General features: G+C 38.0%; 2 protein-coding genes and 1 pseudogene across 2 annotated transcripts; 2 read left to right on the forward strand and 1 right to left on the reverse strand.

Annotated features, from left to right (window-relative positions):
• Positions 1-2,759, forward strand: LOC132104875 (serine/threonine-protein kinase DCLK1-like; annotated as a pseudogene).
• A 1,110-nt stretch (positions 2,760-3,869) lies between these two features.
• LOC132104236 (zinc finger TRAF-type-containing protein 1-like) lies at positions 3,870-15,027 on the forward strand. Its single transcript, XM_059509553.1, has 4 exons — positions 3,870-5,652; positions 7,728-7,966; positions 12,385-12,596; positions 13,396-15,027. Exons 1-4 carry the CDS (start codon positions 5,353-5,355, stop codon positions 13,785-13,787), a joined length of 1,143 nt encoding a protein of 380 aa, XP_059365536.1. The 5' UTR covers positions 3,870-5,352; the 3' UTR covers positions 13,788-15,027.
• Positions 15,028-15,628: 601 nt separating this feature from the next.
• LOC132104876 (cAMP-regulated phosphoprotein 21-like) lies at positions 15,629-26,028 on the reverse strand. Its single transcript, XM_059510397.1, has 20 exons — positions 25,920-26,028; positions 23,166-23,429; positions 23,012-23,056; positions 22,148-22,216; positions 21,766-21,874; positions 20,895-20,973; positions 20,754-20,813; positions 20,542-20,679; positions 20,368-20,467; positions 20,133-20,231; positions 20,015-20,052; positions 19,270-19,287; positions 18,729-18,901; positions 18,226-18,336; positions 17,964-18,112; positions 17,597-17,677; positions 16,867-17,097; positions 16,702-16,780; positions 16,280-16,395; positions 15,629-16,183 (listed from the first exon to the last, which is right to left on the reverse strand). Exons 2-20 carry the CDS (start codon positions 23,268-23,270, stop codon positions 15,968-15,970), a joined length of 2,016 nt encoding a protein of 671 aa, XP_059366380.1. The 5' UTR covers positions 23,271-23,429; positions 25,920-26,028; the 3' UTR covers positions 15,629-15,967.
• Between the last annotated feature and the right edge of the window lie 898 nt (positions 26,029-26,926).

Here is a 26,926-nt window from a genome sequence, read left to right on the forward strand (position 1 = left end):
ATGGAAAAAACACAACAAAGATCACTGAAAGCAGAAGAGCATGTTGCCAATACAAAATCAAGCCCACCTGTTCCTCAAAACTGGGATAAAGTTCTTAATTTGGAGATAATTACTAAGCAGGCCATTAATCAGCAGGAAACAGCTGAGCAGAAAGACTTAGAGAGTAACGTATTACCTGACAGTGCCAAAGTCTCAGTGGAGGACATTGAGTGCTGTTATGACATAGGGTGGGTGGTAGGAGATGGGAACTTTGCGGTGGTCAGGGAGTGCCTTGTGAGAGGGCTGGCTGAAACTTTCGCTATGAAAATTGTGGACAACGCAAAGCTGCAGGGACGTGGTAACATGGTTCAGAATGAGATCACACTGCTGCATAGTCTGGAACATCCTCGCCTCATACAGCTGTTTCGTTCTCATCACACGGACACCCATGTTTACCTGCTGATGGAGCTGGTGGCTGGTGGAGACGTGTTTGATGCTATCAGTCAGAGCGGCAGGTTTACTGAGCCAAGGGCTGCAGAGACATCAGTCAGGCTCTGGAATACATCCACAGCAAGAGCATCGCACACCGAGACATCAAACCTGAAAACCTACTGGTAAGAGATACGAGTCACGCAAGATAAGTGTTATTTTAGTATAATTTATATACTATTATAATTTTATATTTTGAATTAACTTTTTTTATATGTTTGTTTTTATTTTGAGTAATTTTGTGTTTGTCAGTTGTAATTATTTATAATAAAATTGGTGTAGGATTTTCTTTAAAACTATTTTCAGTCAGAAAAAGCTATGACTGCTATGATAAAAAAACAAAAACCATAAAGTATGAAATTTTGAAATAGAAAAACAAGTTTTTTGTTTGTAAAACATACTCCAGTAATCTTTAATTTATTGCATTTTGAAAAATAATTTTTACAGTGAACATATAGATTTATTTAATTGTTATTTCAGTTACTTTAGTTCACAATATATTTCACCTGTAATTTAGATTTTATTTTATTTCGGCTTCATTTCAGTTACTGAGAAAAGATTTTTAATAGTTTAGTTTTAACACTGCTTAACACTAACAACATTGCTCAAAATTCAATACAAAAAGTTAAACATTATTTCATAGAGTACCAATACTTTTTTTTATTATTTATAGGCTAATAGAAACAACCAATATAATATTACTACTAAATACAACATAATTTACTTAAACTAGTTTAAAACATGGGAATCGGACATAACCAGACTTTTCAACCAGAAGGATCGGCTGGTGAGCACGAGCCAATATTCCCTCAACTGTCAAACAGTAAAAGCAGCGACGTAAAATGTTTGGTCACTCATTATCTCAAAAAACCTGCAGTACTTTGCAACCAGGTACTTTGTTAGACATAATTTTGAAAAATGTACATGCATTTTAAAACAGTCTAATTTAATATATAATATTCCGCTCATCTTTTTTTTTTTTTTTTTTTTTTTTTACTGAATTTTAGGTACAGCGGCATGGCAATGGAAGTTTGAACCTGAAGTTGGCTGATTTTGGATTAGCCTTGGTGGTAACAGAGCCAGTGTTCACAGTCTGTGGCACATCTACTTATGTTGCTCCAGAGATACTTGCTGAGACAGGTAGGATCTGTACTCATTTAGAATAGCTGGGACTGGTTGGACCCAAAAAACCTGAGCTACAGCTCTGTCCTAAATCTCAAACAAGTACTTTGAGGTTTAAAATGTTTAGTAACATGATCTGACACCAACATCTGACATGATATTTCAAATGTTCAGTTATGCATGTGTACATGTATGAACAGGTTATGGTGTTGGAGTAAACGTTTCGGCGATGGATGTCATACTTTTTGTGTTGCTGGGTGGGTTTCCTCCATTCCGTAGTCCAGATCGTAATCAAGAGGAACTATTCTGTCTCATCCAGAACAGAGAAGTCCACTTTCTGTCCCCTTACTGGGATAATGTGTCTGAGGGTGAGATCTCCAACATTTGAAATAAAGAGATGCAAATAAAGAGATTCAAGGGTTGGTTCTTTCAAAAATGGAAAGTCTGTCATCATTTACTCAATCCCAAGGTATTTTTAAACTCATATGACATTTGTTCTTCCTAGAAGCACCATATAAAGTCTTAACAATTTGTGTGCTACATTTAGTGGCAGAGTAAATTAAAGAATTTAAATTTTTGGTTGAACTATACCTTTTAACTCTTCATATCTACTATAATTTAAATGCTATAATCTTGAAACATTACAAGTGCTGCTGATGTTTGTGTTGTCCAGGGGCTAAAGCTCTAGTCAGGGCTTTGCTGGAAGTCAATCCGAAAAGGCGATTACAGCTCTAGGTCAAACCCTGCAAGCTCGACTGGCTTCAGCATGCAACAGCACAGAAGGACCATAAGGGGGCGATAAAAGCCAGTGACTCCATGCCTGAGAGGCGCAACCAGCAGAAACTGAGTGGACAGGTGGAAAGTGGTGAGAATAAGAGTGATTCTCACAAACAAGAATTTTGGCAGAGAAATATCATGCAGCAAAAACTTTGAAGAACAAACTTAATAACTATGATACAGGTTTTAACGCTCGTGACAGAGACCAGCAGATTCAAGAGATTCATAACATGACAAGCAACCAGCAAAATGCATGGCTTGCAGAAGACACCGCCACCACGAGCAAGAAATGTATCACAGATCAGCACAAACCTGAGAAACCAGCACAGCATGAAGACCCTGACACAAAACAAGAGTGACCTGCTGAGTGATGAGTTAAAGAGCAGTGAAGAAGCCAGCATTAACAAGGGACTGGTAGAAACCAGTTATATATGAAAAGTCTGGACAAAACAAGCTATGTGAAACATAAACATATCATAACAAAACAAACATAATGCTCTGTAGTAAACAATGTTTAGTGTATTCTCTCATACTCTAAAACCTACACATTTACTCTAAACATTTATTAATTTGTGACTGAGAGTTCACTATGTTTGACCTGATGACAAGGCCCAGATGAAATCCACACTGATCCGTACATTTCTGCACTAATTTTAAAATCTGCTGAATTAGTGTAAATTTGGTTAAATGTATTAAAAGGAGCTTATAGTGCACTCTTCCCAGAAAATTAAGGTATAATCCAAAATTTTGATTGAATATCAGAATTCTGTATCATTTCTGTGTGTGCTTACAGGTCACTAATGAAATGATCAGAGACATTAAAGTAACTATTATTACGAGATATTATTTACTGAATAGAGGCAGAAAAGCAATTTATGTTATATTGTTTTTGTATGTTAAAGCATCTTATTATTCTGTATTTTCTTCTTAATCTGTGTTATTAAAAAAATAAAAACATTTCAATACGGAAGGACTAGTTTTGTTTTTTAACATGCGTCAAAAACGTACTGGTCAATCTCTGCCTGTGCCAATGTTTCTGGGAGAGTTAGCTGGGTGGACTAGCTGGTAATAAGCAAGAATTTAGTATTATTTGCTTTCCCATGTCTCATCTCCTGTATTTATATTGCACATCTTCAAATTTGTTCAGTCTTTTTGTTCTGCAAATCAGAGGTATTTTTAAACATTATGAGTATTGTGTAAATGTTTTAGACTCTAGGCTAACAAAGTTAAAATTATTTAGATGTTTGGTTACATGTTCCTATAATTTGGTGAGTAAAATAATGTTCTATTTTTTCGATGATTAAATGTTTATGATTTTTTTTTAAATCTTCTGTTCACCTTTTAATACTTAAAATTTTGGAGGTATCAAGTGGTTCAGAGGTAATTATTAATGAATGAAGACTTTGTCTTTGTCAGGTCTTTCATGGTGACATGTCAGAAAGCCTAAAGAAATTGTAAAATGTTGTATTTGAAGTGTACTATAAAGTGGTATTGTAATGTGCATAACACACTTTATTAATATCAGCTTCATAACTAAATCATTCTTTATTACATTGCTGTATGCATATAATTAATACATAATTTTTGTATCCAGTCCAGTAATCAGTAGGACACATACAAACACACTCCCATCCCCCCATGAAACACACACACACAGCTCACTCAGGCTGGGCAGGCTAGACTGACAGCTGTCTTGCCCAAACTAGTCCATTATAGACCACGTTATTTTATTGGCTGAGGCAATTCCCCCTCCCCCGAGGGTCACTCTGATAAAAAAAAAAAAACCTTCACTGGTTACAAGTAAGTTAAGATGCATTTTACATTTCAAGGACTTTACTTTTGAAATGTAAAGTGCAGTCTACCTATGGCTCCAATTAAAATACCTTATTCAGGTCTTTCATATACTATTCTGTCAAGTACAATAATTTAGATGTATGACGCGCCACGGTGACGTTTCCATTTTGTCGCATATGAGGGGTGTTAGGGATTTTGACCAGGGTATAAAAAGGTTTGGTCATCTTTTACTCTTACTTTAAACTATAAATCACCATGACAATAATATAACAAACCAGTACAATAAAATTTTAAACAAATCTACCAACACAACCAAGCATCACACGAATCAAATCACAAGTTTTTTGGTCACCTTTCTCTTAGAAAAGCTTCAGCCATGACCCGCAGGAGGCCGGTGCGCATGCGCAAACGCATAGCTCTTTAAATATCCCCAGTCATCTGATGAAGCACAACATTTGTTGCAGCCAATCAGAGAGCGCGAAAGAGAAGGGTAGAGCGGCCATCATTACTAATGGCAACGCATTCACTGACAGATCAATAACAGACGATAGAATTCGCTTGTTCTTCAACCCTCTTTAAGTAAACCGACCTCGGATAGGCGGAATCAGAGAGGAACAAGTGGACGGGGGAGAGGAGGAGACAGACAGGAAAAAAACAAAGATGGCAGTGTAAATTAAAGGAAGGACTATCGAAGAGACTCTGCAGCAAACTGATAACTTTTAGACTTTCGGGCGAATCCGGGTCGTGTCGGAGTGTTTCGGTTGTGATCGGAAGGTGTACCGGAGGAAAAGAGCCCGGCTGGGTCTCGGAGAGTCGCTGTGCGCGTGCTGTCACGGCGGATAACGGCACTGAACAACAGCCTGTTGTTTTGTTGAGTCTTAGCTGTTTTTTCTCTCTCTCTTCTGAGCTGAAGCTTACCTGAGACCTATCTAAAAATACAGCCATTCATGTACGCCAAACCGCAGTAAAACACAGATGCATTTATATTCACTGTCCCATAACTTACTGTCGTATTACCCAGAATTTACCTATTTGAACTGACGCTTGATGTTTTACAACTGAGTGCATTGTTGGCTATCCAGACTCCCCATCATTATAGGCCAAGTAGCGTGAAAAATCCTGGAAATCTCACCCTGACAGTCAGCAGATCCTGTGCCCGGTCAGCCCATATATCCCCCGTGACTCAGTCGGATGTCCTCGATGGAAGAGCGGATGGAATTAGGCGTCGCGGCCGGACCCTCTTCATCGGGTCTGGGTGTCGGTCCTGTGGGTGGCGCAATGGATGCTGGCCCGGGGAGCGCAGGACTGGCAGGTATCCAGGAGGAGTCCGCTGTGCGGAGAGACGGTGCTGGTTCCGAGCCCGACCCGGACGCGCCGCCCAAGAAGCGCGTGAGGCTGCAGGAAGGAGAAGCGGGGAAGCTCGAGGAGCGCCTGTACTCGGTCCTGTGCTGCACGGTGTGTCTGGACCTGCCTAAAGCCTCGGTGTACCAGGTAAACAATGCCATTATGAAGCTTACAGTGCTGAGAAATCCTAATGCATGACGTATATATCTTAAACACAATCCAGATATAAAAGCTCATAATAAAACCGCATCCTCTTGGAGTGCAACAGATAACAAAATACAGTATGTTATTATAGATATGAGATTAAGGGGGTTATAAATGCTTGTTTTGTGTGTGTGAATCTTGTGATTTCTTGTTTTTTGTTTGTGTATTTCTATAGATAATTACACTGTCTGTTACTCATAATGTGTGACGAAATGTCTAATAAAATGCTTGTTCTTACATTTTGCCATTTCAGGTAACGTTACATGTTTTTTTTTTTTTTTTTTTTTAAAGAGCTGGTATCAAGTTATTTTTGTAGGTTTCAGATGTTACAGTCAGAAGTAATACTGGCCTTAGCAGCTGTTTTTTGCCTTCCAAGGCAAACGTGACAATCAGGGTGGTCACATGACCTGTTTAACCCAATCATTGCTGGCTTCTCCTGATCACCCCTCCCCCAAATATGCACCCCATATAATCCCTTTGAAGCCACAGGCTAAACCAGCTGCAAAAGAACTTCCTCTCATGCTTTCACGCATTTTGTTGTGGTGTTTAGGTTTGCATGCCCTTGTTAACATTTTTACAAGTGTCCATTTATTAATCTAATGTGCTTGGTCAATTGAATAAATCCACAAACCAGTGGTCGTTTTGTTGGAGTATGTGTCAATGTGATGACTGCTGCACTGACAGGCCTATACTAAAACTAGAAAGGAAATATTAGACATATAAATAAAACAGAGTATGAGAAACACTGACATCCTCTCCCATTAACCCCTAAAAGTAGCACGTGGTTCAGGTATTATGTGTCACACTACATCAGTGCTATTAAGCTCATGGCATGTAATCCGTGAATCCCATCAAATGAGGCGAACATGTGCAAGGCCTGAAGCAAAACAAACAACCCGAGAAGAACTCCATTCAGCTGCTCACTGAATGAATCAAACACAGACTCGACACTGCAGTGTAGCTCCTGTCATATAGATCAGCTGGTGAATTAATAAGCCAGTTACAGCTTACTTACATTGTTCAAATGAAACTGAATTAATCATGAAACTAGAGTAATCAGTGTAATTTAGTTATACTGAAACAAAATATATTAAAATAATTTCTAAACTTAGTTTTTGTGACTAACTAAAATAAGTACTAAAATGACTCAAACTAAAATTTAAATAAAGCTAAGCTGAAATATTTGTAAAAACAAAAGCTAATGACAAAAGCACATAAAGTAACTAAAACCTTATTATTAAAATGAAAACTTAAAATATGCTAATTAAAAATAAAATATGAACAAAATAAAGAATAACACTTAGCATTTTTAACACTTGAAATTGAGTTGTGGCATAAAATGCATGACGTATTGACTTTGTATAGAGTTTTAAAAACAAAATGTTTTTGTTACATGCATTTGTGAAAGTAAATTTGGGTAACTCTTTATTTTAGTGTACTATAACAGTAAATTACATGCAACTAACCCTAAACCAAACCCTGATCCTATACAAGCTGTTAACTAATATGACTGAATACTAAATGTGTAATTGCAATGTAACAAGGACAATTTACAATAAAGTGTCATTTGACATTTTTGTGCTAGACACAAATGAGATAAAAGCAACGGACAAATTTGAGAATAAGTACCTTTTTATATAAGGAATGAAAAGTTTTTAAACTGATTTTGTAATACCTCTTTCTTAACCTAAAGAGGTAATTTCTAAAATTCTTATTCATAATTATTATTTCCCCATTAAGATCCACTTAAGCAACAGTGCTAAGCATTGCAATGCTCTGCACATACTTTTAATTTTATAATTTAACACATTACATTCAGGCGGCTGTAGAGATGCTTCAAAACTGAGGTTCCTTATTTTACCTCAAATCTTTCAAGAAACTTCTGCATTGTGTCTTTCTGAAGAAAACTTTGAAATTCCATCATAACATGAACAGTACATTGATTGAAAACACCACATATATTGTGATTAGCATAAAAATCCCTGTGAAACCGTTTATGTGTGCTCTTCATTTCACAGTGTACAAATGGGCACCTGATGTGTGCAGGCTGCTTCATCCACCTGCTTGCTGATGCACGTCTAAAAGAGGAGCAGGCCACGTGTCCTAACTGCCGCTGTGAGATCAGTAAGAGTCTGTGTTGCAGGAACCTGGCGGTGGAGAAAGCCGTGAGTGAACTCCCCTCTGAGTGCAGCTACTGCCTCAAGCAGTTCCCTCGCTCCAGCCTCGAGCACCATCAGACAGAGGAGTGCCAGGACAGGTACTGTGGCACCAGTTCACAAAACAGACACCCACATGAGCAATCTCATGTACAACACATATGTAAAGCCATAGGGGTGAATTCATTAAATACTTGTGCCATTTTGATTGTAATAAATGTATTTTCAGAATAACATGTCACCTTTAAACATAAAGTGGGGTTGCTGGGGATCATGCTATATTAAAAAAAAAGCCCAGTGCTACTCAAGTCAGCATAAAATGGAAATCGCAACCATCTTATTCTCTTCTGAGTGAGATGAGAGAAAATGTAGTGGGGACTTGATTTTGGCCATCAGGAAATGATTGGACCATTGTCGTTTGCTAATTTGTGCGATCGTTTCTTGTGAGTGACAGGTCACTGGAGGGGAAGGACTGAATCTCATCTGACCATTGGACAAGCGTTTTTGTCCAGCCCTCGTGCCTCTGTTTGTCACGACAGAGGAGATGTCTATGCAAGGCAACAGGAATGTTAATGTTTTTGATGAAAGCTTGAGGACACGTTTTTTTTTTAAGAAAATAAGTTTATATATAATTTATAATAAATACTGCAATATTCCTTAAGAAAATAATAATGGTCCATTTTGATTTCATGGTGACTTTAGTGTTATAACATGTGAAAAGCAAGCTTCATTTTGTTTAAAATTGAAGTTTGTGTCTGTTGTAGTGAAATGTAATGAAAATAAATTATAAATGCCCTTTATAAGCATTGCAACCAAGCACAAATCCAGACAAGTTCATGTTAGGCATTGTAAAAAGGTTTTTAGAAGATCCAATGTTTTAGAGTGATTTGACATTAAGATGCTCATGGAGTCATTGAGACTGGTGCAAATACATAATTGTAATCTGTAATCTGTAATTGTAATTGACAATTCATGTTTAGTGAATTCCCCCATTCTCCTGTCTTTAGCTAATCATAAAGTTAGACATATTTGGCTTGGTCTGTACAAGTCTAATGCATTCAATCACCAAAAAAATTCTCATTAAAATTTGTTATTACCGGTATACACTCACCTAAAGGATTATTAGGAACACCTGTTCAATTTCTCATTAATACAAATATCTAATCAACCAATCACATGGCAGTTGCTTCAATGCATTTAGGGGTGTGGTCCTGGTCAAGACAATCTCCTGAACTCCAAACTGGATGTCAGAATGGGAGAGAAAGGTGATTTAAGCAATTTTGAGCGTGGCATGGTTGTTGGTGCCAGACGGGCCGGTCTGAGTATTTCACAATCTGCTCAGTTACTGGGATTTTCAGGCACAACCATTTCTAGGGTTTACAAAGAATGGTGTGAAAAGGGAAAAACATCCAGTATGTGGCAGTCCTGTGGGCGAAAATGCCTTGTTGATGCTAGAGGTTAGAGGAGAATGCGCCGACTGATTCAAGCTGATAGAAAAGCAACTTTGACTGAAATAACCAGTCGTTACAACCGAGGTATGCAGCAAAGCATTTGTAAAGCCACAACACACACAACCTTGAGGCGGATGGGCTACAACAGCAGAAGACCCCACCGGGTACCACTCATCTCCACTACAAATAGGAAAAAGAGGCTACAATTTGCACAAACTCACCAAAATTGGACAGTTGAAGACTGGAAAAATGTTGACTGATCTGATGAGTCTCGATTTCTGTTGAGACATTCAGATGGTAGAGTCAGAATTTGGCGTAAACAGAATGAGAACATGGATCCATCATGACCTTGTTACCACTGTGCAGGCTGCTGGTGGTGGTGTAATGGTGTGGGGGATGTTTTCTTGGCACACTTTAGGCCCCTTAGTGCCAATTGGGCATCGTTTAAATGCCACGGCCTACCTGAGCATTGTTTCTGACCATGTCCACCCCTTTATGACCACCATGTACCCATCCTCTGATGGCTACTTCCAGCAGGATAATGCACCATGTCACAAAGCTCGAATCATTTCAAATTGGTTTCTTGAAAATGACAATGAGTTCACTGTACTAAAATGGCCCCCACAGTCACCAGATCTCAACCCAATAGAGCATCTTTGGGATGTGGTGGAACAGGAGCTTCGTGCCCTGGATGTGCATCCCACAAATCTCCATGAACTATCCTATCCTATCAATATGGGCCAACATATCTAAAGAATGCTTTCAGCACCTTATTGAATCAATGCCACGTAGAATTAAGTCAGTTCTGAAGGAGAAAGGGGGTCAAACACAGTATTAGTATGGTGTTCCTAATAATCCTTTAGGTGAGTGTATATTATTATTTATAAAATGTATATAATTATATAAGATGCAAATATTTAAGTCGTCTATTTTATTTGTATAGTGCTTTTCACAATACACATTGCTTAAAAAGTTGCTTTACAGAAAACCATGATGTTAATGTTTATAATGTCTTGATATCTTCATGATTTAGGGCCTATTTACACCAAGGGCAGTAACTATAACAATAAAAATAGTTTTAAAAATCATTCTAAATGTAAAGGAATATGAAAGTCCACAGCACAACTATAACGATAACAGCACAGAGGAAAGATATCGTTGGAATCACTTTGACAAATAAATTTTTTCCAGCTGGTGAATAATAAAAACATTGACAGCCAACCAGATCCATCCTGCTTAAAGGAGTGGCAAACAAAACAAAAATGTTGTGCACTAAAAATAAGCAGAGCTTCAATGTGATATGGTGTGGGCACTACTATAGTAATCATTCTTGGTGTGAAAAGGCCTTTAAAGTCACACTTAGCAGAATAGAGCTCGGCGATAATAGTTGACATTTTGCGAAGATGTAAACATTTAGTGTATTTAGTGTTTTTGCCCCCATTTTTCATGAGCTAAACTCAAAGATCTAAGACTTTTTCTATGTACACAAAAGGCCTGTTTCTCTCAAATATTGTTCACAAATCTGTCTAAATCTGTGTTAGGGAGCACTTCTCCTTTGCCAAGATAATCCATCCACCTCACAGGTGTTGCATATCAAGATGCTGATTAGACAGCATGATTATTGCACAGGTGTGCTATAGGCTGGCCAAAGTAAAAGGCCATTCTAAAATGTGCTGTTTTATCACACAGCACAATGCCACAGATGTCGCAAGTTTTGAGGGAGCGTGCAATTGGCATGCTGACTGCAGGAATGTCCACCAGAGCTGTTGCCCTTGAATTGAATGTTCGTTTCTCTTCCATAATCCGTCTCCAAAGGTATTTCAGAGAATTTGGCTGTGCATCCAACTGGCCTCACAACCGCAGACCACGTGTAACACCACCAGCCCAGGACCTCCACATCCAGCAACTTTACCTCCAAGATCGTCTGAGACCAGCCACCTGGACAGCTGCTGAAACAATCCGTTTGCATAACCAAAGAATTTCTGCACAAACTGTCAGAAACCGTCTCAGGGAAGCTCATCTGCATACTCGTCGTCCTCATCGGGGTCTTGACCTGACTGCAGTTCGTTGTCGTAAACAACTTGAGTGGTCAAATGCTCCCATTTGATGGCATCTGGCACTTTAGAGAGGTGTTCTCTTCACGGATGAATCCCGGTTTTCACTGTACAGGGCAGATGGCAGAAGGTGTGTATGGCATTGTGTGGGTGAGTGGTTTGCTGACATCATCGTTGTGGATCGAGTGGCTCATGGTGGCGGTGGGGTTATGGTATGGGCAGGTGTATGTTATGGACAATGAACACAGATGCATTTTATTGATGGCATTTTGAATGCACAGAGATACCGTGACGAGATCCTGAGGCTATTGTTGTGCCACTTATCCACAACCATCACCTCATGTTGCAGCATGATAATGCACGGCCCCATGTTGCAAGGATCTATACACAATTCCTGAAAGCTGAAAACATCCCAGTTCTCGCATTGCCAGCATACTCGCCACGGACATGTCACCCATTGAGCATGTTTGGGATGCTCTGGATCGGCGTATATGACAGTGTTTTCCAGTTCCTGCCAATATCCAGCAACTTTACACAGCCATTTAAGAGTAGACCAACATTTCACAGGCCACAATCAACAACCTGATCAACTCTATGTGAAGGAGATGTGTAGCACTGCATGAGGCAAAATGGTGGTCACACCAGATACTGACTGGTTTTTGGACCCCCCTGGACCCCCCAGGTCCAGGTAATCAGCATCTTGATATGCAACACCTGTGAGGTGGATGGATTATCACGGGAAAAGAGAAGTGCTCACTAAGACAGATTTAGACAGATTTGTGAACAATATTTGAGAGAAATAGGCCTTTTGTGTACATAGAAAAAGTCTTTGATCTTTGAGTTCAGTTCATGAAAAATGGGGGCAAAAATCAGTGTTGCGTTTAAAATCTTGTTCAGTGTAGAGTTTATGTGTGACTAATAGTTTTCACAAATGAATGATTTACTTGATTTATTGTTGACTCATCTCTACAGATGATGGTTGGTAATTTCTTTAATTATTTCTATTTTACATAGAGTGACGCAGTGCAAGTATAAGCGGATTGGCTGCCCATGGCAGGGGCCATTCCATGAACTCAGCGCCCATGAGGTAGAATGTTCCCACCCATCCAAAACCGGCATGGAGCTTATGGGCATTCTGGACGAGATGGACCAGAGCCTTCGCAGAGAGCTACAACTCTACAATGGCATCTTCAGCCTGTTGTGCTTTGAGAAGATCGGTTTTACAGGTACATGAAAACTTTGAAGGGTTTAGTTCCGCCAAATATGAAAATATGCTGAAAATGCACTCAACCTCAGGCAATCCAAGATGTAGATGGGTTCGTTTCTTTATCAGAGCAGATATGGAACAATTCAGCATTACAACATTTGCTCACCAATGGATCCTCTGTAGTGAATGGGTGCGGTCAGAATGGGAGTTAAAACAGCTAATAAAATTATGACTCCAGTCTGGTGAAGTGAAAAGCTGTGTGTTTGTAATATATTTATCATTATAATGTTTTTAACCTCAAAACGTTGCTTCCAGCCGAAGTACTCTATCAAAATGAATGATATTGCTTTCTACAATTAAAAAGTTGTCTCATCTGAATCAGGAGATTCAGATATATGCAATGATCAAGCATCATTTATAAGCCAAAACAGAACTGTCTGTGGATTTCAGAAGTGTTATTATAGACTTGTGGCCAGAAGCGACTGTTTAAATTTAAAGTCTTAATGATGGATTTATTACAAACACACAGAGTTTTTACTTCACAATATATTAATCGATTACTTGTGGATTATTGTGGTGTTTTTAATAAGCTGTCTGAACTCTCATTCTGATGGCACCCATTCACAGCAGAGCAACTGATGCAATGCTAAATTTCACCAAATCTGTCCTGATGAAGAAACAAACTCAACTCTTTGTTTTGGTTCGTTAATGTGGTTCTAGAATTGAATATTATACAACTACAGGGAAATTGCTTGATTTAAAGCACAGAAATCTGGGCTGAAGTTGATAACCTGTAATCTCATCGGTCTTTGCTCCAGAGGTGCAATTCCGGCCGTACCGCACCGACGACTTCATCACGCGACTGTACTACGAGACACCACGCTTCACAGTGCTAAACCAGACCTGGGTGCTGAAGGCACGGGTCAATGACTCGGAGCGCAACCCCAACCTGTCCTGCAAACGCACGCTCTCCTTCCAGCTCATCCTGAAGAGCAAAGTGAACTCTGCACTGGAGTGCTCCTTCCTGCTCCTGAAGGGCCCGTACGATGATGTGAAAATCAAACCCGTCATCCAACACCACGTCTTCTCCAACGACGCCAACGAAACCGAGTACGCCCTGCTGCCCATCAACGACAGCGTGGAGTGCAACAAGCTGCTGGCTGCCAAAAACATCAACCTCCGCCTCTTCATCTTTCAGATCCAGAAATAGAGGCATGAGATTATGGGATGGAAGAAACAGATCAGACGACGGTTGGAGGAAGAGGGGATGGTTTAAACAAAGGAAAAGCAAAAGAGGGGAAACGAGCACCACTGAACCAGATACTTCTACAGAAGCAAAAGAAGGATAAATATGACCCATCAGTACTGCAGTAGATTGTTTGTTTGTGTGTGAGTGCGTGTTGTTGCTGGTTAGCTTTCAGACCCTCTACAACCAAAAAAAAGTCAACAGTCTCACCCAACACCCTGCTGATGTCTCACTGGCAGAGCAGGACAGGCCTGAATGTACAACACCAAGAATCTGGGACTGTATTTGGGTTTTTTGGGCCAGTTTGAATGGATCAGTGCGAGTGCTAGAGATAGAGAGACAGCTGTAGTGCAACCAATCATTCAGGCAGCATTCAACTCTGCATTTGTGTGTTTTCAGTTTTCCTCTCCAGGCTTACACACACAGATGTAGCAGTCGAGACTGCATTAAGTGTATTTTTGTATGTGGCCATTTTTACTGAAGCGCTGCAGTACAGTTAAGCTGAACAAAATGGCTGCTGAAACCACAACCCGGAAGATGCGATTTGCATGTTTTTAGTTTTCCAGTGTGCTCTCTGAAACGCCCAGTTTTAGTTGTGTAGCATCATAGCCTTGTAATCAAACTTAAGGCTGACCTTATTAACACATTTATTTAAGAACCTGTGAATCTTGCCTCCTGTGAATCGTTTTCTCCACTATCTTGCCGTTTAACCCCTCTGGTTTATGAACACAGGAACATTTCTCACATCATGATGACAGATTATAGGTATTTATATTTATTGCTTTTATTTAACCTGCATTATTTAATGAAGTAACAGACCTTTCTCATTCACTCACTGGAAAGATCTTATTGTGAGCTATTTTTACAGACCCCTTCCCTTCTTCCACCCTCATCCACATATAGGCACACAAATGACCTTCTTTCATACCTTCATTAAAATTGCACATCCACACACACACACACAAAACTGGGGGTTACAAAAGAGCCAATGGGGTAATCGGATCTCAGTTCAGATGAACGCGTCTGTGACTTAGTTTTGACATACTTGAATTCATGATCGACAGAACAACAAACAGTTAAACTGATCTTGCAGAGACTCAATTCTGATTAGAGGAGTTTAGTTCAAACGGTTTCTGCATTAAAAAGCTTTTAATTCTGATTCTGGCTGTATATGTGCCTTTCTATTAAAGCTCATTTAAACTTGTTACTGCTTTCTTTCTTGACTACTTGAGCGTACAAACACTTGTTTTCCACTAGGAAACCTGTTATTTTCTGATAAATGCATGTTAAAACTATAATTTATTGTATGTCAACATATCACACGGGTAACAGACCACGCTTTTTTGTTTTATTTTTATTTATAGGTATAATTTATATCCAAACACGTTATATCATCGTTTACTCACCCTAGTGCTGTTCACTCTTTTCTTCAGTGGAACACAAAAGGTAATATTTGGCTGTCCAAGTGAATCAAATTAAATCATGAACAAATTCAGTTCACAACAGTTGATAGAAAACACACGACTTGTCTGTCGGAAGGTAATCTCCACGGTCAGACAATTATTTATCAGTAAAAATTCACTGGACATACGATTCTTAAAATTCACGTCATAAATAGCGATGTCTGATTTGTGAATGAATCGTTCTGACTCGGATCTTTTCAATAATGCAAATTAAATCTGTCTGAATGATTCGTTCACGATTAATGCTTTGTTATTGTAGTGTTCTCTTATAAGCAACAGAGGGCGTTATATTGAGTTTTTTTAAATGGTTGACATACTGTTTTGATAACTGAAAACACTGAATCTAGTTTAATTCCCAATTTATGTAATATAGCCCTCTATAAACAAGATAAATACAGTATTACATACCATTCAAATATAACATTTTATCCATATTAAGCAAAACAAGTATTAATATAAATAGTATAAATTATGCCCTAACAGCAATTTAGACATGATGCTATCAATGTCCATGTAAAGTAAAATTCAAAATATGTTATTGACAAAGTAGAAAAGGTTGAATCTGAAGGATGCTATCATCAGACTCGAGTGCTACAGACTGTAGGGAACATTATTGTGTAGCTACAAATACTGAATGCATATGAATTCATATCAACTCTATAAGCGAACCCATAGTGTCTCTTAGTACCAGCACTGGTTCTGATTAACGCTACAGCCATTTTTGCAGCTACTTGGCTGGAAGGAGACCCCCATCACATTAAGTGGTGGAGGGGAAGAAGGGACCAAAGAGTTGCAGTATACTTTAACTCCAGCAGAGGGCAAACACTGCGTCTGCCCACTTTGTCCTGACACCAGCATTGCAGGATAGGACTGTTGTTGTTGTTGATGCTGTGATACCTTGTTACAAGAGAGAAAAGACATATACATACATTTTATAATTCAGAATTTAATTTCCGTATTTATTTTTATTTTTTTATTTTTTTGCACCAGTACCTGATAGGAGGACACGGATGGGTAAGGTCCCACAATGCCAGGCTGTGTTTGGGGCAGAATCTGACTTCCCATCATGCCTGGGCAGCCTTGTTGGTTTGACATAACAGGCGGATATACTGTCAAAAAAATGTTGACAAGTATGTGTGGGATTTTATTAATTGTTAATTGTATAGCAATTACGGACTCAAAATGACAGGCAGTAAAGTACTATATGCTTAAGGTTGTTTATTCATGTATTTTTATGCATGTACACACAATACTTGAACTGTCTATATTTATGTCTCATGAAAGCTGAAGAGAATAGCAGGAAAAGAGACCGGTTCACTGTGAGACCAGTGCCACCATCTCTTACAGTGTAACGGCCCCCTCCCCTACTACTGTGAGACTCAGGCATGAAGGATGCAGAGAGGCTTCATGTGTACCTGTTTGTGCATTGTAACTGGCTGCTGTGTATTGTTGAGATGCATTGGGACACTGAACAGGGTAACTGTACACTGAAACCTAAGAGGGGAGACCAGAGTTGACTCATAATTAGACATACAGTGTGACATTACTTCGTATCTCATTACTAATTTGTGATGAAGTACCTGGCTGCTCTGCTGACTCTGAGGAGGCGGGGCTGTGGGAGGAGCCAGTGTCACTCCAGGGGTAATGTAACTGTCTGAATGGTGAGACTGAGCGTAACTGTGGTGGGGTGGAGCATAGCTGTGTGTGGGTGGAGCTCCTTGCATGTAGAATAAGGACATATCTGGAAGATCCCCTGATGATGACTGGTGACTCAGGGTCATGTGACCAAACTTAGCAGTAATGTCTTCCCTCTAAGAATCGAAAATAGGCTTGTCATGTCCTGTTATTGACACTACCCCTCAAGTTTGGGGTTGGTCAAATTTTTAAAATGTTATTAAAAAAAGTCTCTCATGCTCACCAAGGCTGCATTTATTTGATCAAAAATACAAACAAAAACTGTAATATTGCGAAATATTATTACACTTTACTGTTTTCTATTTTGAAATATTTTAAAATGTAATTTATTCCTGTGATGGCAAAGCTGAATTTTCAGAAGTTATTACTCCAGTCTCCAGAGTCACATTTTTCCAGGATTCTCTGATGTATAGAAAGTTCAAAAGAGCATTGTATTTTTTAAAATAGAAATCTTTCACAATATTATAAATGTCTTCACTGCCACTTTTGATCAGTTTAATGCATTCTTTCAACTTTTGAGTGATAGTGTATATACTACATTTTTTCTGCAAATAAATATAAATAATATTAGATAGCGAGATAACTAGATTATATTAATACTTATGCCTCACTTACAGTCTGCTCTGTTGGGTGTTGCTGGGAGGCAGAAATGTTTAACTGCTGAGGTGGAAGGTATGTCACAGAGGAGTATTGAACCTAAACCAGAAATGAGAGGGAAGATTGTGAGTTTTGTTGATTATAAATAAAGAAGTATTTTGGCATCTATTCTACAGAAATAAAACTGTTTGTTTCTGTAATACAGCCTCATTATAATGTGCAGAATGAGAAATTGATATTCATTTGGATATTTGATAAAGATTACCTTTAACAGTGCTATTAAATTTTGTTGTGTTGTCAAGAGTGAACCTTAAGTTAGCGTTAAATGAAAGCAAAGTATAATAAAATAAAATAAAAGTCAGTCTCTATTATATGTTTCACTTACCTGTGGGACACCATGGCTTGCTCCTGGCTGCTGCTGAGGTGCAGGGGGTGGGGCTTGTGACTGTACTGGGTTAAGCTGGTCACACGACTTCTGACTTACTGGTGGGTTGTAAACAGCTGGAGATCCATCAGGATTCAGAAATGGCTGCCCTAAAAGAGATATCCATAGTTATATGAGAAAGATTATTTGGTGTTTGTATACAGTCAGTTTGAACCAATTAGTCATCTTCTGCTCTGGGAATTGTGAGTGCATGTATGTGTACCTGTATGTGGATTCAATAAGACGCTCCCAGGGGGTATAGATGACTCAGCAGGCACAATAATGTAAGCATGGCTGTTGTTGGGTGGAGCGTATGATAGAGCTGACTCAGACACTGTTGAATTGATCAGACAGAAACATTATGAGGGATTCTGCACTATTTCTAGTTCACTAATCAAATAAGGACATTTGTGACACTGATCATGTGACTCAAATCATGCTGGAGAGCATCATCAGGTTTTACGAAAACCTGCAGAGTTCATGCAACTCAAGTGCCACTGTCATTACAGTAAAAGAGAGACAAACTAAATACATTTTGTGTGTTCTTTTTACATAAAACATTTCAATTTTATGCTAATAAACTTAGATTTTTGTGTTACATTTGAAAAGAAAAAAAGCTTTTTTTATTAGACTTCTAAGCCCCACTCTAAATAACTAGTGCCCAGAGTAGCACCCAGATTGGCTTTGTGGCATTTTCAATCTTTTTTTTCTGACAGGGACATGAACCTGGATTGCAGAGTTTGGAGCTGCTGTCTGAACGAGCATGTGCAGATTTAGAGGTCCATGTTGGGCTGTCAGAATCTGTGCTGCTCCAAGGTCGAGGGTCATTCCAATGAGAGTCCAGCTCAAAGCTGCTCTGCCTGCTGCCAGACAGCTGTCCCGAGCCATCCCTGTTACCCCTGTCAGGATGGCAGAAATATGTTTTGTGCCTAGTTTTTGCAAGATATTTGATATTAAATATATCTCTAAATGTAAGTAAGTTGCTGAAAAAATGTTTGAGTTACATTTTCTTAGTTTAGAAATAAGAGGGAAAAAAAACAAGAAAGTTTTTTTTTATTTGGGGGGGGGGGGGGGGGGTACACCACTTAAAAAGTCCCTAATATTACTGAAATAGGTGTAATGAGAAATTACACCTGTGTTTGTGACAGCCCTTAAGTCAGGAGAGCAGCCCTTTTATAGCCACTCACAAAAGCTTAGCCTCTCAGAGAACACTCTCTGTTCTGACAAATCTTCAGAGGTCGGATGATGGAGAAAAATCATTTCTCACCTAAATAGCTGCCGTCTTCTTTCAGACAAATACAGTTATATTAAAAAAAGGTCCTGACTCTTCCAGGTTTTATAATGACAGTAAATGCTTTTGAAGTGAATCAATGCATTTGTGTAAGAAAAAAAATATATACAGTACAGACCAAAAGTTTGGACACACCTTCTCATTCAAAGAGTTTTCTTTATTTTCATGACTATGAAAATTGTAGAGTCACACTGAAGGCATCAAGGGCTATTTGACCAAGAAGGAGAGTGATGGGGTGCTGCGCCAGATGACCTGGCCTCCACAGTCACCGGACCTGAACCCAATCGAGATGGTTTAGGGGTGAGCTGGACCGCAGACAGAAGGCAAAAGGGCCAACAAGTGCTAAGCATCTCTCTGGGAACTCCTTCAAGACTGTTGGAAGACCATTTCAGGTGACTACCTCTTGAAGCTCATCAAGAGAATGCCAAGAGTGTGCAAAGCAGTAATCAAAGCAAAAGGTGGCTACTTTGAAGAACCTAGAATATGACATATTTTCAGTTGTTTCACACTTTTTTGTTATGTATATAATTCCACATGTGTTAATTCATAGTTTTGATGCCTTCAGTGTGAATCTACAATTTTCATAGTCATGAAAATAAAGAAAACTCTTTACATGAGAAGGTGTGTCCAAACTTTTGGTCTGTACTGTATATATAAATATATATGTATATATAAATCATTTAATATTTCTTGAATAAATATTAAAATAAAAGATTTTTACCTGGTCTCAATATACACACTCTGCGAAAGACAAGTGGACTGAAAAATAAAAGAGCACAAAATTAGAGGCCAAGTTTTATTGTACACTGTTTGTGCTTTTTAAGTAAGTGTTTTCCTACATCCTGTGAGAATATGCGTTCTCTGACTCTCTGGTATTCCTCCTCTCTCTCCTCTATTGACTTGCTCCTCATTTGTTCTTTGAGAGATGGAACTCTCAGCTATAAAAAACAACAGGAGATGTGCAGACACAAATTAAGCAGCCGGAAAGATCAGAGCTATTAGAGGAGCTACTGTTCGCTCTTTTGTACCCTAGTGGTAATGTCAGGGGTCAGTGAAGTGTGTATTTGACCATACCTGACTGTCTTCTTTCTCCTGACTGGTGCCTCTCTTTAGTATTGATCTTCTTTCCTCTGTTTTCTCCTCCTGAACATGTTCAGCAAACCGATGTTCTGGTCTGAAATACATCATGTTATACTCACATCCATTCCTTCATCAAATGTACATATATAATCTCTGAAACACACATACATCCTGGAATTGCAGGTTTTGTTGATGATAACCGCTTTCCCACTGTGATCCACATTGTGTTCCAGACCAAAATAAGCTGCAACCCTGTGGACCAGCATCCTGTGATACGAGGACATCTGAGGGAACTTTTTATAGGAACTACAGAGAGAAGGAAAAAGATATTATATCACATTACAAACATGTCTATCTCTAAAGCATGCATGGAACGGTACCTGTTGTCTGTCATAAAATCAGTCATGTCTTGCTCGAGTTTTAGAAGCATCAGTCTGTCCCTGTAATCAACAAAATAAATTAACTGATTCAGCATAAATGGAAGGTGGAGAATGAAGGGATATTTTCAGACTTTTACCCACCTGGGACTGCTTTTCAAAGTAGTGATTAAGAACTCCTCCAGATCAATGCCTGTGGAGTCTGTGTACTCCAGACTGGGCTCTAAAAGATACATTACAGTACATTTATTCATTTAGCAGAATGCATGCACAGAATTGCATTTTTCATACGCAAGTTAAAATTAGGACTTTGAACCAAATAAATTAAAAAACGAATTACCATTTTCTGCAATTAATTGCATGTACTTGCACATACTATTAAAAGTAATAAATATACACTACTATACAAAGGTCTGGGGGGGGTCACTGAATTTTTTTTATTTTGAAAGAAATTAAAACTTTTATTAAGTGGGGATGCATTCAATTTATCATAAGTGACAATAAAGACAACATTTCAGAAGACTTCTATTTTTAATATAGCATAATAAGGAATTCTTCTTGAGCACTAAATCAGCACATTAGTATGATTTCTGAAGGATCATATCACCCTGAGGCCTGAAGTAACACATTACATTTTAAAATATATTGTAATAGAAAACAGTTCTCTTATACTGAAGTATTATTTCACAATATTACTGTTTTTATTTTGATCAAATAAACACAGCACTGGTGAGCATAAGAAACCTTTTTCAAAAGCGTTAATAATCTTACCAACATCAAACATTTAAACAGTTGTGTATATAACATCAAATTAATTTAGAATCAGTACAAAGGAAGTATATTTTAAATTCAAATATCTGCTCATTCCGAAAAAAAAGCATATTTTTAACACTAAACATCCCACATTAATTGTGAAATTATGCAGTATTTGTCCTAGCCCTAGTTAAAATGTATTTCATATGCACATATTTTGTGCAAATATGACACAAATACCTACATGCAATGCAAATTATACCTTTAGATAATTTTTTTTTTTTCGATGTGATGTTTGTCTCCTCTTCCTCCTCATTGCACTCAAGACTGTCACCATGGTTACTAGATACAGTTGTCTTGCACTCTTTTTCCTAGGCCAAGAGAGAACAGAAATCCTTCACAAACTCTATCAGTCATTCGCTTCAAGCATGTTATAGATGTAACTGCATTTTTAGGATTTAGGAACTAAGTATAATGATTGAAGTATATACCTCTGGAAACCTCTTATTGTTTAAACACTAACCAAAGCAGTGGTTACAGTTTTGATTCACTTAGATATGTCCAATCCATCAGGTCTACTAGAGTTTTGAAATGAACTTTAATGTTAATTGTAAACGTGTCTTTAGTTTATTAATGATTCTTACCTTGCTGTTCTCTTCAGTGGATAAAGACTCATCATACACAGCTGTGCTCCGAACTAATTTTCCTTTGGCCTGTAACACATGCACACATTCATTTAGTAACCCCAATGCTCCATATCACACAGGAAAAAAAAAAAAAATATATATATATATATTTTCTATAGAAGGGCTTTCTCTTTCTTAGTCCACATTAATGCTACTTTTGGTATTTCATTTTTATTATGCAGTATATGGACATAAAAAGTTTATTTTTCATATTTTTTCTTTTTTGTATAGTACTTGAAATACTAAACTGATGTGGAATATTGGCAAAAGAAATTGAAATGCTATGTAAATAGCCAATTCCAACTGCCCATGAGCAATATACATCAATTTATCAATAACTTATGTGTAAGATTTCTGACATTTATATTGTTATTCATAAATATGATTTCAAACATGTCACTAGTTTCATTTTGTAAATGCAGCCAGTAGGAATGGTTTTTATTGAATTGCATTTCTAGATCACTCGATTAACATTACAGGGTGAAAAGTTTAACTATGCTATTTTGGACCTGGTCCCAGACTGCCAGACCTGCTGATGTGATTCACATTATGGAGTTGAGTAACTTTGTACTATCGGGGGAGTGAAAGCAATGTTTACTAATGGCGTTTGGACTGAGACACATAACCCTTGAAGTTAAGCAGTCAGTAGCAAATGACATTTACCCACTGAAGAGAATGATTCAAAAAGCAATATTCTTCAGAGTATAGCCACATCAATCTAACATAAACGTCTGGCAAGCTAGAAAGGAAAATAAACTCATAAATGAAACGAATGCTCTACAGGGAGGGTGCTTTAACGATTAAATTCAGTTGCAATCCTACCTTTAGTTTCTTTTTGAGTTGTCGATGGTTATCATCTGATTTTGGCTGCTCAAAGGAAAAAAATAAGCAGGATTAAAAAAAATCATAGGAGGAAATGAAGCAAGGAAGAGACTAAAGGGTGAATTGATGGAAGTCATTGAATCTGTATTATTACCTGGGTGGATTTATGACAGTCCTCTGTGTCTGTGGTACAACATGGAGGTGAAGTCTCCTCCACAGTGCATTCTGGGATATTTTCAGATTCTCCTGTTTCTGACATCTTGAAATTTTCAAATTCAAAGGTCAACAGTCATAGGCCACCAGATGCCCCATGACCATCCAAGCCAGTTAGTACCAAGACAATATGTCTTCTTTTCTCTTTTTTGTCTCGTGTTCTGTTCTAATCTTGCCAAAACAGATGGCTAGACAGATTCTTATTCTGTAAAGGAGAGGAAAAAAAATCTCTATGTGAGGTTTTCAGTCAGAACATGAATCCTTTTCAGATCTCTAAACATTTATTTATTCTGAGCACTATGCAAGGTTTACTCAAAAAAGGCTCAAATCAGTGATTAAAACATATTAAGCATCCAACCAAGCATCAATAATGAGATGTCTTTATTTTTTATTCATTCATGAACTGACCTGCCCGTGCTCAAAGTAAAGTTAAATTAACACAGCCGCATAATTGTGCAGTTAAGAAATCAAAATAAATAGGCTTATCAATGCTTAAAACTGAGGAGAAAACTACTCCAATTTGTTTTAATGTTGATCTAAAATGCAGTGTGAAATGATATTTTGGTGCAAATTCATCTGTCATTTGGAAGAAAACTAGACAAATTAGACAGATGCCAAAAAGATTGTTTGACATGACACACACACACACACACACACACACACACACAAAGATAAAAAAGATACACAAGATAAATAGAAATATTCAGACATGGTTTGTGCCAAAACAAATGTTGTCAGGTCAATTATTAGCTGAAAACATCAAAATGAAATAAATAATAAAAAATTAAATGCTCAAAATATAAAATCCAAAACATTTTAAAAAACCAATTTTACTATTCTGTCTATGTTATGTTAATAATTTTGCATTTTGTATGATGACGATTCTGTTCATGTTTAATGTAAAGTCGTGAAGCAAAACCATTTGAGAAGCACAGGTCTCTCCAGCAATATACAGAATGCTGATTTCGATAAAAATATGTCAGTTTACAAACATTGATTTGTATGCATGCATTATGTGCAACTTCTTTTATAGCAGGGACAGGTGCTGTTCTGTAAATTATATTCCCGGAATGATGGTTCCCTGAATGGAAGGCACACACACGCAAGCTCTGTCTGGATAGAGTGCATCCTACATTCTTATGTCATCACTCTCATCATGTTTGAACTTGTCTTCATGTCTGACCACTGAGTCACTGACTCACTTTCTCCAGCGTTAAGCCATACGCCCCCACACATGCAGACACTGCAGTCGCTCTTGGCATCTTCATCAAGGTTTTTTTCTGGGTTATCAAACAGGTGGCCCCAAACTTGGATGCTAAATAATTGTGTGGTAGAGATGCCATCTAACATGCATCTAACGTCTGATGTGCAGCAGTCTGGGTTTCTGCCCACTGATAAATTCTTATGTAAATGTACTATGGTAACCATGGTTTCTACATATATAATACACAAATACAGGTTCTTCATTGCCATTTTACCATGAAGAACCATGGAACCTTTCCATTGCACAAATGTTCTTTATAGTAGTTCTTTAGATTATTAAAATGTTTTTCACAGTAAGATTTTTTTCTTTTCTTTTAAGACCTGTTTACTGAAAGGTTCTTTCTATGACATCACTTGTGAATACGCCTTTCTGAAACGTATTTTTAACTGTGTAGATCTAGTCACTAAAATAAAATCATTCTAAATAAATATTTGATTTGTTTTATTATGATGCTATTATGCTTTGGTGTATATATCATTTTATGACATATAATCATAAAATTACCATAAAAAACAATCAAATATTAACTTATAATTAACAATAATGTTATTATTAATAATAATGGATCGTTCGGAGCAATAGAAATCCCGACGTGGATCTTCAGCGGAGTAAATAAAGAACGCTACGAGCAGGGAAGGAAAATGAGCTCCATTCAAATACAAGTCTCCAGCTCGCCTTTCAATCTGTTCTCATCCGTTCCTGGAAATATACGATCTTACTGTGTATTTTATATCAGAAACGTAAGTTATTTGATTATTAGGTCGAACTGTCCTTCTTCAAACAATGCACTAAACTTAGATTTTTATAACAGTAGTCGATAATATTAAGAAAACTCGGTTTATTTTAGTAACAATAGGTGGATTTAATATAGCATTTAACAGACGTTATGGTTACCATAGTAATTCTTGTGAAGGCAACGCGTAAATTAAAGCTTTGTGCAAAAGTTGCGCGCAAATACAGACAGACGCGAGCGCGCGCGCTGCAGAATAGCGCGATGATCTGTGTACAGAGATTCAATGTGTCCGTCTGCCTGGATGAAGCAGTAGCAGCCTAGATAGGATTCGGTTTCGACCGCTACGTCGCATTACACAGTCTGGCACGGGTTATATCTGTTATATCTGGAGCGGCTGTTTGGGGATACACAAATACAGGTTCGCGCGGGTAAAAACGACCCCAGATCTTGCTCGACCATTTCTCTTTTGTTAAACGACCCCGAGCCTTATATTAGCAACAGAATCATTCCTCTTAGAAATAGCGTGAAAATCAAGCTTTGAGGTTTGAGTTTGTTTTTGTAAAAACAAAACTTGTTTGAACTCCAGGAAATTCTACTGTCAATACCAGAATGACGCCTCACTATAAAGCATACATATTATGGCATCGAATCGCTTCTAATTAAGAGCAAAAATGTGAGAGATAACCAGCTTTACTTACCTTTATGTATGAACAAACAACTGAAATGGTTAGAAATGTGCGCTCGTGCCTCCGGTGAGCTTGTCAAACATCTTCTGTTTCTGACAGCAGAGCGCGTGCAGACTCAACGCCACCCCCTTTCAACTCACTCAATTAAATACGCGCGCGCACTCGTGCACTCAGCCTCTTCCTGAAACTCGCAAGCAAGGCTTTAAACTAAGAATTCTACACATGCACCTCCAGAATTAGTTATAATAGAGTAGTAAATTAACATCAACGACATAAAAATAGAACGTCTGATACATTGGCACAATTAAAACTGATTCACAATGTTAGACTGTCTTAATGCAACAATTAGGCTATTACAGTTACTATCAGATCTGTACAATCATAATGGATTAATATGGCGTCTCCACACATTGTGAGAAGTTTTAAAACATTAATTATTTAACGAATATTTTCGAATAATGACGAATATGACATTATTAACGAATAATGTCATATACACACATTTTAAAGGTATCAATTTATTCAATGTAGAAAATAACTCTTTGTTTCAGCATCAAGGATAATAAGCTGTTTTATATTCTCTTCTACAGATAGCCTACTAACATATTGTGAATTTGTGCAAAAGCACACAAAGAAAACCCACCAAATACTGCAACGAGCACCTGTTAGATGAAAAGATTAAGCGACACAATGAGACACACATACGCATACTAACACACATATGGGTGCATATGCCTACCACAACTTCACAGCTACATGCAACCGGTGCATCTTTTTCTGCCATATGGCTTTACCGTTTCAGAGAATCAGAGAGATGTTCTTGTATATAGAAGACTTATTGTAAGAGAGGGTGAAACAGACTTGCCTGATTCTGTCTCCTTAATTAAATGAATACAATTATCTGTGTACAGCTGTTTTTTTAAGTATGAACCTACAATCTCAGCCCAGAGACCCAGTCTGTCATTCTTGAACACACACACAGAGGATAATTTGTCCTTATGCCTAAGAGGAATCTTAAT

The sequence above is a fragment of the Carassius carassius genome, chromosome 25 (assembly GCF_963082965.1).
Source record: "Carassius carassius chromosome 25, fCarCar2.1, whole genome shotgun sequence".
In the NCBI taxonomy this organism is placed as follows: domain Eukaryota; kingdom Metazoa; phylum Chordata; class Actinopteri; order Cypriniformes; family Cyprinidae; genus Carassius; species Carassius carassius.

Coding starts and splice junctions, on each gene's coding strand:
- LOC132104236 (XM_059509553.1), top strand. CDS start 5,353: ATGTCCTCGATGGAAGAGCGGATGGAATTAGGCGTCGCGGCCGGACCC. Junction 5,653..7,727: donor CTAAAGCCTCGGTGTACCAG/GTAAACAATGCC, acceptor TTCATTTCACAG/TGTACAAATGGGCACCTGAT. Junction 7,967..12,384: donor ACAGAGGAGTGCCAGGACAG/GTACTGTGGCAC, acceptor TATTTTACATAG/AGTGACGCAGTGCAAGTATA.
- LOC132104876 (XM_059510397.1), bottom strand. CDS start 23,270: ATGTCAGAAACAGGAGAATCTGAAAATATCCCAGAATGCACTGTGGAG. Junction 21,875..22,147: donor CCACTGAAGAGAACAGCAAG/GTAAGAATCATT, acceptor CTCTTGGCCTAG/GAAAAAGAGTGCAAGACAAC. Junction 17,678..17,963: donor CAAGCCATGGTGTCCCACAG/GTAAGTGAAACA, acceptor TTTCTGGTTTAG/GTTCAATACTCCTCTGTGAC.